The sequence below is a fragment of the Periplaneta americana genome, chromosome 2, assembly GCF_040183065.1.
Source record: "Periplaneta americana isolate PAMFEO1 chromosome 2, P.americana_PAMFEO1_priV1, whole genome shotgun sequence".
NCBI classification, from domain to species: Eukaryota; Metazoa; Arthropoda; class Insecta; order Blattodea; family Blattidae; genus Periplaneta; species Periplaneta americana.
In genome coordinates this window covers 186,762,116-186,774,810 of record NC_091118.1, presented here as the reverse complement: position 1 = coordinate 186,774,810, position 12,695 = coordinate 186,762,116, and the positions used below count along the sequence as shown (strand labels likewise).

Here is a 12,695-nt window from a genome sequence, read left to right as displayed (position 1 = left end):
AAGTTTAGGCATATTCCGCAGTGTTTTTATTAATAATAAAGGGCAATGAAGTTAACAATATATGTTATGAATTGTATCATGTCTCTCAGTGCTTTATTAATATAGTTAATTGAAACTAACAAAATATAGCTTATGAATTCCGGTATATGTCGGTGTTTTTTTATTAGTAACTGGAAGTAACAAAATATATCTTATACATTCTGAGATATCTATTGACAGTACAGACCATTAAAAGTAACAATATATCTAATGAATTCTGGATACCACCCGAAGTACGATTTTATACAACGGATTTTTTTTAGTATTTTCCGGAAGAAACTGAAAACAATTACAACAATCACAGATGAATACGGAATCCGCTGTGTTCAACTGGCTTAAATTAAGAAAAAAATGTGAAGGAAAAAAGTCACTGAAATAATATTATGAATGATTGAATGTTGAAACTATCTGATCTTCTTTTTTCTCGAAGAGCATAGACCAATTTTACATGAAGAGGATTCAATCTCGATATATCCTTTTGATACAAAATTGGCCTATGTTCTTCGAATGAATCCATTTGGAATCACTAACATTTCTACAATCTCTGACTCATACGATTTGCCTGACGATTCCATTTTTTTTAAAGATGTTTTTATTAAAAGTACCAGGTCTCTTGGACCCTTGCCTTTTACAAAAATATGATTTTACAAATTGAAATGTAAATAGGTTATGTTAAAGAAAATTGATTACTAAGACCGTCAAAGACGGAATTATTTGTTCGAATTTATGTTATGTCTCTTAGTAAAGTGTTGGCATGATGAAGTAGCCTGTTCCTGTATGTAGTCTGTAGATCTTGAATGTGAGCAACCAGGAAGGGTATATGAAGTTCACGATTCCATTTGGTATCCTCAGAAGTAGTTTCGTTCTTTACCGATAGAATGCAGCACCCACCAGTTCCTTGGCCAACTGTTATTAGGAAGAGGATTGCTTTGTTTTTTTTTATCTATGGTGTCCCCATAAAAAAAATTCAGGTCAGAAAGGTTAAACGTTAAACATTCGCAAGAAGTGTGATTCGTTGACTATATGGACAGCATGGCTTAAGATTATTGCTGAGGAAAATACAAGAAACTAATCTCTAATTCCTTGCCTGAAATAACAAACCAGTCCTCCAGATCTGTAGAACATCACCGCTTACATAATTAAGGGTGATCTGTTAAAAAAATAATTTTATTATAGGAGCAGGAGCTGCTGCCTATGGCGGCACAATTTAAATAACAAATCTGCCTCTTAAAGATGGAAAGCGACTAATATTCGTTTCTTAATATGTTGAATTAAAGCGACTATTTCGTTTATATGACGTCATTCCATTTTCGGCCAATGAATTGTAATGAAATTTTGAATTTCAATCGATCACAATCATACATCGTGATAATTTCTGCAGTTCGATTTATCACTATCAATTTATCGCATGGTCGTTATATTGTTTAATCAGTGTCGCCAACTGTTTCCACGTAAATCGATGACCATGAATCCATTGTACTAAATTAAGTGCGAAATCCTACTTCCCCATCTACATCTACATCTTTATCTTCTAATTCCATGTCCATTTTTTTAAAGTAGGTTATTTTACGACGCTGTATCAACATCTTAGGTTATTTAGCGCCTGAATGAGATGGTTATAATGTCGGTTAAATGAGTCCGGTTCAGCACCAAAAGTTACCCAGTTACCCCGGCAAAAACCTCAACCAGGAAACTTGTCCCGCCCGGGATTCGAACCCGGGCTACCTGGCTTCCAGAGGTGTGGACTTCATGTCCATTATATCTAAAGAAAATGACACTCCTTTATTGTTCATTTAATTAATGTATTATTCAGGTTATTTGTAATTATACTATAAAATATTTAAATTAAATTATGATTTCAGCAGCTAATGAAAACGTATTTCTGTTTTAATAATAATAATAATAATAATAATAATAATAATAATAATAATAATAATAATAATAATAATAATAATAATAGAAAAGTGCAGTACATGTAATTAACATTTTTAAACCTGTATTTTTCTCTTTTCTCAATTGGCGTTACTGAATAACATTCAATTTCTTTAGTGCAATAATCTTTATTCACCTATTTCGACTTAATAATGTCTGAATAGGTTAAGTATTCGTAAGTATACAATTATTAACATTTTGTGGACGAATTTGAGGGATATAGTATTTACATTTTTATTTTATTCACGAAATAGTCCTAATAAAATGTCACTCGAGATCTGAGATTTCGCGAATAAATCCACTCGCTTCGCTCGTGAATTTATCGGCAAATCTCAGACCTCTTGTGACATTACTATAGATATAGATATTTTGAACTGTGGAAAGTGTTCCAATACTGAATTACGACAACTTCTCTGTTTTGTCGACAATGTGAAAATTGGTAATTTTGAAATTGATTGGTCAGATATCGAGCCTTTCAATTAAGATTTTAGGGTGGTTTATGACATGTTGTGTCAAGTGCAGATATCACTTATTATTTATTTGTAGCACTACATGTTTATTTAAATAAAAAGCTTGTACCTAGTCAATAATTTAAACGGGTATAAAAATTAAATGGAAAGGAGGGAATTTCTAATACTGACAACATTACTATGCAGATTTACCCAAACGTGGACATTGCCCTCCGGCTGTCTTGTGTACTTCAGAGTCAAACTTTACTGCTGAGAGGAACACTCCTACCATAACTATGAAGAGTAAAAAATTATCTGCGCACAAACATGGCCGACCATCGTCTCAACTCACTAGATATCATCTCAATAGAGGGCAACATTTTGAAGAAAATGGAATTGCCCAAAATCATTGTCATAGTCCCGTCGCTCTAATTTCCGGCAGCCAATCACGTTGCAGGTCGGCTACATTTAAACGTGTGCGTCTTGTGATTCGCTGTTGAAGACGTTATGCATTTCCTAAGGCTGGATAAATACTTAATATAATCGTCCGCCATTTTGGCTCTTTCGTTGGCGTTCGCAGAAAGCACACAAGGACACGCTCAATTATTTGCTGAATTACAGTGCGTTTGATTTATTACGACATGATAATGTTTAACGGTGTAGCAAATAGATTCCTCGTCTGGTAGCTCGGCAACGAAAGAACAAAAATGGCGAACGATACTACCTACCTAGACTTTATAGAGCCTTGACTTCCTAAGACGTAAGCAAAGAGGAGGAGTCACGCCGGGAATAACAGCGTCGCGACTATAGTTTGCTCAGCAGAAGCCAGGGCGAAAGGTGTTAGAAAGGTGATATTGTAGATTATAATATTCAACTTCCAATTCTCGCTTTAAAATCAACAGAGAACTCAGACATTAGCCTCGTTTTGACGTAGACTACGTCTTTCCCCACACAGAGTATGGAAACCCGTTCCGAAATCCGTGGTGAAACAAAAAATTACAGAATTTCACATGTTTAGACCTACTGTAACAAGCCAAACGCCATGAAGCTTTGCAACTTACGTGATCACGCCCAATGACACCACCTCTCCTCGCTACGAGTATGAAGGCATCGAAGTTACGCATAAATATAGCCGTGCCGCGCGGTCTCTCTCAGTAATATCTCGGCAGTCAGAACAGCTACAGATCTGTGCAACCGCTCGTTTGACTTATAATCGCGAGTTCTGAAATATTAACTTGATGATAGACACATACAATAAACTTTGAGTGAGCCATGGTGAAAAATGTTTTGTGAAATGGGAGTAATAATTATTTCGGAATGTTTCTTCATATGAAGAGAAAATGTATTACATTCTTTATTAATTACTTCTCTCATCAAAGACCCATACCCACCATTTATAAAACGAAAGAAAAATAAAACATTCAAACCAACACAACTGTAGTTTCGTTTCCGAAACTGGGTGACGTATTCTACGTGTCGGTGTATCCCTGATACAGCTCAGAATATTTTTATTCCAACTTTTATCATCTTGCTCTGCCTCTGCTCTGTTCGGAGGGAGATAATGGCATGATAGTTCGTCAGCCTTAAAGACTCGAAGAAGTCGCCCATTGCACGTGGTGATGGCTCTTGCAGAACATTCCTTTGTTCGAAGTCGCTTGCATTGGCAATAAATGTTTCCCTCGTTCCACATCTCTTTTCATAATTAGGTCTAGGATTCTTAGGTAAATAAATATTTGATTTCCACTGTAATAGAAAATCGTAATTGTCTTTTAAGTTTCGGAGAAGGTCACCAGAGCATATATTTTAAATTTTATTTCACATAAAAACACATATTTTGTCAAATTAAATTATGGTTTATTTAACGACGCTCGCAACTGCAGAGGTTATATCAGTGTCGCCGATGTGCCGGAATTTTGCCCTGCAGGAGTTCTTTTACATACTAGTAAATCTACTGACATGAGCCTGTCGCCGGCCGGGATCGAACCCGCAACCTCGAGCATAGAAGGCCAGCGCTATACCAACTACGCTACCGAGGGCGACGAATTTTTTTTAATGTAAATACATATTTTCAAATATTCACATAAAACCACATAAAAATTAATTTTCGTCAAATAATTTTCGACAAAAGCCCCATTTTAGATTAATCATCACCCGAACGTTCAGTGCAGTTGCTTAGACGTGACAGCTGGCAACTGTTTCTCGGAATTGCCTATCTGTGGACCTATGGAACTGCAGTCTGTTCTATCACCACAAGCGATAAGAGCTGTCATCACTAAAAAATTGTACTGTAACTAATACACATAAACATTGATGTGTCATGTAGGAGTGCCTCGTAAGTTATCATAACGCTGATTCAGGAAGCAATTATAATTTCATAAACATCAGCTGCCTCTGTTTTCGTTTCCAATAATAAACATATCTCTAGGGAGTGCATGTTGTTTCTCAACGGCCAGGGCGCTCTTTTTCCTCAGTACAAGGCAGTGTTCCGCGATAATTGTCAGTTATTTTTGATTAACAACTTGAGGATGAATCTCATTGTGTACTGTAATTCAGCAGTTGGTGAGACAGTATAATTTATACTGGTGAGTATGGCATATTTATTTATTTATTTATTTATTTATTTATTTATTTATTTATTTATTTATTTATCTATTTTATGTCCATAACAGGGCAAAGCCCCAATTATAATAGAAAGTACAGATAAAAAAACATATTGCATGCAACACGAAAAAAGAGGTAAAACAGATACAAGTGTAATTACAAATTTAAAATGGAAAAGGGAAGGGAAAAAAAACAAATAGATACTACCTAAATAAAGAAGACAGATACAGATATAAATGAAAAACACCAAATAAAAACAAATCAAAAAGAACCAAGTACAGACATCACAGCCAAAAATGCAAAATGTAGGGCGTAGCTATAATTGGCAAATTGCAGAGCAAATACATCACCATGTTAATAAATTCAATATACAGCAGGCCCAATAGGCTCAATTCATTTATTCAAAAAACTCACCAACACGGAACATGTGTTTCAAGTAATGCTTTACATAACTTTTTCTTGTACATATTGTACGATAACGAAAAATCTAAATCCTCTTTATTTGATAGATGATTGTAAGTTCGAAGCATTAATAAAAGTGGAGACATTTTATGAGATAGTGTTTTTGTTGTCTGTAAATAAAAGAGAGATCGCTTTCTCAAATTTGATTTACCAATATTGAAACTAATTAGCTGTAGAAGATCAGGGTTGTCTATTAAGCCATTTATGGTTTTGAACAAATACATTTGTTGTGCTCTTATCCTGTGACTACTGAGAGATGGTACATTAAATTCAACCAGCATGGATTCATAAGATTGGATTCATATTGTTTATATTCACATACCATAATTGAAACGTAATTAAATATTTTTCATTTTTTGTCACAAATTTTATCGATTTTTATCTCATAAACATATACAGGGACATCATTTTATTTTTACTAACATTTTTAATATTAACTTGTCTTTACCTCTGGATCAACGCCGTTTGCTATCCCCTTCCACGACTGGAGTTCGATGATACTGACGTAATATACAAACAAATCACTTTACCAAGTATAGGAGGGAAGAAAAGTAGTTCATCCATTTACGTAAACTAGGAAATATAACGCTTTTGAGATTGATAATTTTCATTAGGTTTTTGTTTAATCAAAATACAGTACAGTATTAACAATGAGTGTTTTTACTCACGAACTGAGCTGTCCTTGTGGACGTATTCATTATGCAGTGTATATTATACTGTCTACAGCACATTAGCGTACAATATAGAGAATGAAGTTAAATTGAAAAATAATCATAATATGGATATTAAACACATTTCGATATAGGCTTCAGTTCTAATGTGCATATTATCGCACTATAGCATATTGTACTTAATTCCAATTACCAGTTCTTCGTACTAGTAACTCATGTTAAAATAAATCTGTACCTACTCTATAAAAGAGTACCTTACGTACTGTAAATTCAATCTTCACTTCTGCCCGAAAAGATAAAATTACTCAGTCATACTATCTACTGTCCGTCCAAGTGGTTATGTCGTAGGGTCGTAGAAAGGAGGAAAATCACGTGACAGTTAATTACTTAACGAGGCCCTTTTATTTAAGTTATTTTAAACAGTTTTATAATATTACGTAGACGTCCAATTCCTAACAGAAATTAATGTTCTCAGAAAAGAGCTAAGATAGCCCAGCCACTAGCTGGCGAATAAAAGCTGGTTGGGGAAACCGGGATACGACGTAGGCAAATGGACGACAGTACCTGTACAAAAATGATTCAATATTGAAAGCTATTTCGTCACTGGAAAGTGCGAACATATTTTTGGAACGTACTGTGGCTACTATGACTGTATATGCGGTCTTGGATCTGTGTGGAAGACGGTTGAAGGGGTGGGAGTGAAGTAAATTAAAAAATTCAGGTACAATAAAAATTGAAGCAAAAATAAAATGATGTCCCTGTATATTTTGCCGATTTTTGGCACTTAAAAATCCGAGCCCTATTTGTAATATATGGGATGAATGAGGGAAGGCGTGCGAAAAATTCTTGCGTGCCTACAGACGGCAGTATTGTAAATTTAGGTTTTATTGTGGTTGCAAAAGTGTTGCACTTCCTAGAGGAGAAATTCACTGTAGAATCTGAGTAATGAAATAAAAGAAATTTAATTTATTCTTAATATCAAGCCGCTAAACATGCAATGTTTCAAGTCTAGGGGGGAAATCTTGTTATTCTAAAGGTTAAAGATCGTTACGTCTAGTGTAATTTCTATCCAATTTTCAAGTAGAAACTAAGGTGTGAACGTGCAATTTAGTTCTTCAGGAAGTGTGCGGACGGAGTGAAACTAAATACTGGCGCGTGATCCGCGATATTGGTTGTAATATTTGTGTGTCAGTCACGATGAAAAGGCCTACATCATTATCCCCACTTGGTCTCTGCCCCGCAAGTAGTCTTGCCGCGGCCGTACCGAGAAGCGGCAGTAGGCAGCTTTCAGTGGAATACATTAAACCACGCTGCTCTCGGAAACAACGGACAAAAAAGATTCTAGTTCTGCTGTCGAGGTCACAGCTTCTCAAAGTTTGCTCTGGACTGCTCAGAGGAATCAGTGCAGCATGAAGTGTCAACGAGGTGTCGTCCTGAGCCTGGCAGCTGCCGCACTCCTGCTCGTCGCGCTGTCCGAGGCGGCAGACCCACCCAAATGTGAGTTATTCGATGTTCACTCTCATACTTGAGCGTATCTCAACCAAGGTCAGGTACACGCATTACGTAATAAGCGACATACACAAAATTCCTTCAGTCTTCCTCGCTGACGTGAAGAAGGTGTAGGCTATACTGGACGCCATAACCTCACTTTTCATAAGCACTCGCGCTGTATCGTTTCTCGCTCAGAAATTACACGAATTCATTTGAATTCGGAATGTTCTAGCCCTGAAATATTAAACTTTCCCACTTCATGACCAATTTTCTTTAGCATCTACTATGTGAAGGAACTGTAAGTAGCCTATTTAGGCCTATTTTATTTATTCATTTGTTGTTAAACATAACAGGCAAAGCCCAATTACAATGTTCACGACTAGCAAATTAATTTATAAAACATAAACAAGGAAAAGGAAACCTACACTTATTAAAAACTGAAACAAAATAGAAATAAGAGAAAGAGAAAAAAGAGAAATTGAAATAAGGTGCGAAAGTAGCTTCAAATTAATAACAACAATATTCTGTAAAATATGATAACAAATAATTCTGTATCTAGAGAAATTCATATTGAAAATATCAACATTAGGATGAGGATGTAATTTATTGTATAACTGTAACATTTGGAAAACTGGGGAATTTTTGTGGGATTCAGTATTTGTCCTTGGTATGTAAAATAAATTTCGAAATTTCGTTTTAAACTTAGGTGCATATAATGTTATATAATAAAATAAACCAACACAGTCCAACTTATTGTTAATAATTTTATAAAGAAAGTTCAAAGATTAACAATTTCGTCGAATCTGCAAACTAGTAAAATGGAAATGTTGAAGCATTGTAGCATAACTCTCATAGGTAGGATAATCATTATAAAGTCTGTAATATAACCATTTTATAAATTTATTTTGAATTTTTTCTATCAAATATTCCTATTTTTTTTTCTAATTTTTAACATCAGTTCTGTAATTTTATTGAAATTATATTAAATATACTTACTTACTGGCATTTAAGGAACCCGGAGGTTCATTGCCGCCCTCACATAAGCCCGCCATTGGTCCCTATCCTGAGCAAGATTAATCCAGTCTCTATCATATCCCACCTCCCTCAAATCCATTTTAATATTATCCTCCCCTCTACGTCTCGGCCTCCCTAAAGGTCTTCTTCCCTCCGGACTCCCAACTAACAATCTATATGCATTTCTGGATTCGCCCATACGTGCTACATGCCCTGCCCATCCCAAACGTCTGGATTTAATATAATGCGTGAAGAATATAATGCGTGCAGTTCTGTGTTGTGTAACTTTCTCCATTCTCCTGTAACTTCATCCCTCTTAGCCCTAAATATTTTCCTAAGCACCTTATTCTCAAACACCCTTAACCTATGTTCCTCTCTCAAAGTGAGAGTCCAAGTTTCACAACCATAAAGAACAACCGGTAATATAACTGTTTTATAAATTGTAACTTTCAGATTTTTTGACAGCAGACTGGATGATAAAAGCTTCTCAACCGAATAATAACAGGCATTTCCCATATTTATTCTGTGTTTAATTTCCTCCCGAGTATCATTTATATTTGTTACTGTTCCTCCAAGATATTTGAACTTCTCCACCTCTTCAAAAGATAAATTTCCAATTTTTATACGAGTATTTCCATTTCGTACAATATTCTCGTCACGAGACATAATCATATACTTTGTCCTTTCGGGATTTACTTCCAAACCTATCTCTTTACTTGCTTCCAGTAAAATTCCCGTGTTTTCCCTAATCGTTTGTGGATTTTCTCCTAACATATTCACGTCATCCGCACAGACAAGCAGCTGATGTAACCCGTTCAATTCCAAACCCTCTCTGTTATCCTGGACTTTCCTAATGGCATACTCTAGAGCAAAGTTAAAAAGTAAAGGTGATAGTGCATCTCCTTGCTTTAGCCCACAGTGAATTGGAAACGCATCTGACAGAAACTGACCTATACGAACTCTGCTGTACGTTTCACTGAGACACATTTTAATTAATCGAACTAGTTTCTTGAGAATACCAAATTCAATAAGAATATCATATAAAACTTCTCTCTTAACCGAGTCATATGCCTTTTTGAAATCTATGAATAACTGATGCACTGTACCCTTATACTTCCATTTTTTCTCCATTATCTGTCGAATACAAAATATCTGGGTATTAAATATAACTTTGTTTAATTAAGTACTGCAAATTAAAGAAAAATAATTATTCAGTTTAGAACGTGTGCCTTTCATAATATTGAATGTATTTTTTTAAATTTTATTTTTATTTTAGTTGGTTATTAAACGACGCTGTATCAACTACTAGGTTATTTAGCGTCGATGAGATTGGTGATAGCGAGATGAGGCCGAGGATTCGCCATAGATTTGCCTACCTTGCATTCACATTACGGTTGGGGAAAATCTCGGAAAAAAACCGACCAGGTAGGCCTAATCAGCCCAAGCGGTGATCGAACTCGCGCTGGAAAGCAACTTCAGACTGGCAGGCAAGCGCCTTAACCGTCTGAGCCACTCCGGTGGCTTATGGAATGTAAAACTTGAAATAGTTCAGTAAGGTACAATATATGAAGTAAAAATTGCATTAATCTATGTTTTATCTAAGCTGAGAAAATGGGGTGTAATTTGACATTACAGAAACAAGACGTTCCGGATCCTCTTAAGACAGCGTCTAATTTAGTGTCCTGCAATGTTCGATGATGAGAGAGGCAATCAAGACATTCAAAACTTAGTCTTGTTTCATATGAAAAACTAACCGCAAGATATCTATTAAAATCCTTAAGGGATTAAAATATGAGTGGAGGACAGCAAATATTTTTGTGCGAGATCGTGCGTATTTGCTTGTTTTCCGCACAGAACCAATACGCGGTAAGTGTGAAATACCACATTCAGTATTCCCAACGTAACACACATAACAATTTCCCTCTTCTTACTGCTTAAGCGCGACATTCATTTTACTGCTTTAGGCTTGTAACATATTATTTTTAGAGACGTTTAACATAGTAATAATTATAAATTGGAAACTTTACACTGCAATTTCACCTAAATTGCAATGTTAATTATTGTTTTTAAATATTTGCAAAAATTAAGTAAAGTCTACTACTCCACGAAACTTATTGCATTCCTGATACAAGTAACATTAAGGAAGCCGTGAAAAAATCAACAAGATTCCAGATGCCGATGTTACTACTGCAATATGTTATATAAATAATATTGTTAAAATATTAAAATGAAAAATAAATCATTACGTAACCTTACCGTTTGTTTTAAGTTCGCATTTATAGACTGGGGAAAAAAAAAAGACAGACGTATATCACGGCCTGCTGGAGTATAGTAAAGACATAAAACATTTTATAGCAACAATGTTGAAGACAGATATTTTGGTTTTCCGAAGTTGCCGTCATTAAACAGAAACCAAGATGGAGATTTCATTGCAACTAATTAGAAATTCGTCTTTCAGGTATGTAATAAACGATCTTCGCACAAAGTAATGTACGATACACGAGCGGTATGTTTGTTTTCATGTTCTCGTAAATTAAAAAAGCTCAACTACGTTTCGCTTTTTCAATCTTTTCCTCGACCATGAAAACGTCAACATACCGCTCTTGTAACGTATATTACTATTATAGCAAGGTGGAACAAACACGACAGGCCTCCTTCTGTAGAACGAACATCGACTAATATCGAAACTTCGCCATACTCGATAAACTTGAACCGAACACAGCGCCTATAATGCACGACGCTAGCGTCTATAATCACAAAACAGTATTTATTAGTAATTTATACTGAGGTCTTCTATAAAGTGAAGGCACGTTTCAAATAACAAACACTGTTTCAAATAAAATTAAAAATGAACGAATTTAAAGCCACCATACTTGTTTTCAATTGACATTTTTTAGTTACTCAGGCAAAGTTTACTTCAAAATGTAACAAATGAAAACCTGTGACGTAACGACGAGAGGGTAAGGGTTAAGTTCCCTAGAACCCAGTAAAGAAGAAAAGGACAAACGGTAGTAAGTTCAGTCATCTTCACTAGAGGTAAACATTTGATTGTTTCATTCTAATATTCGTGGTAATCTTTCTGTCTTATACTTAGTTACTGCTTTATGATAGGTCTAATAAACATTTGGGATGGTATTCATAGACATTTCGCTAACCCGCGCTACGAGCGTGCTAAACAGGATTCATATCATATCGCTGGCACTGGTTTATGAATACGAAAAACGTTAGTTCGCTGATCATCCACCGAAAGACCACGCTAAGAATGTCTATGAATACGGCCCTAAATCTCTTGTATCATATTGTTCGTATGCGGAGACTAAGACGAAGGCGGAAAATAGGGAAGATTGGATTATGCTGGGTTTGCGGTGAAATACTGCATTTTCATTAAATTCAAGCTACACGACCTGGGACGGTTCCCTTGTAAGTGAGAATCAAACCCACGCCCTAGTGCAGCCCCTGATCACAAGGCAAAAGCGCCTACACACTAAGCTACGCCGGTGTCTTCAGCGCAACCCTGGAGCCGTTTAGAACTCAGATTTATCTATTGTCCATTCCGCAGGTGTACTGTCAATAACACGTTGCAATAATAATAAGAAACTATTCATGATCTCATTTCTAAACCTTCAGTCAAATTTCTCACAAAGATCTTCACGACAGATAGAAAAATTTAAAAATGTTTGCTGCCCTTGCTAATCCTAGCTGTATGAAAATGTACTTTTAATACATTAAAACAAAAGCGTGTATTGGAGAGAGTAGTTCAGTTATCATCCACCTAAACGCCCAACTGGTCACTTGGCATGCGAAAGAAACTTGTGCAGTTAGTTCTCTTCGCCAGCTTACAGAATCCTTTTATCTTTCCGCGTAGACATCACCGCGGTCCCTAAACTCATGTCCCACGAGCTACCATGAGCCCAAGGGACAGCTCACAATACATAGCACTACCACCAGTAACGAATGACCACATACCACGGGGTCTGAGTTCGGTGGTCGCCAACAGCCGACTCTATATCGGAGCAAGCCCGGAACTTAGGAAAGA

The 12,695-nt window shown here is 35.9% G+C and overlaps 1 protein-coding gene across 1 annotated transcript in view; it reads left to right on the top strand.

Moving 5' to 3' along the window:
• The first annotated feature begins 7,392 nt into the window (after positions 1 to 7,392).
• LOC138694945 (uncharacterized) overlaps positions 7,393 to 12,695 on the top strand; it is a 42,072-nt gene continuing 36,769 nt past the window's right edge. The window contains exon 1 of the mRNA XM_069819151.1: positions 7,393 to 7,651. Within this exon, the coding sequence (XP_069675252.1) occupies positions 7,564 to 7,651 (88 nt within the window). The 5' untranslated portion in view covers positions 7,393 to 7,563. The remainder of the gene's footprint in view (positions 7,652 to 12,695) is intronic.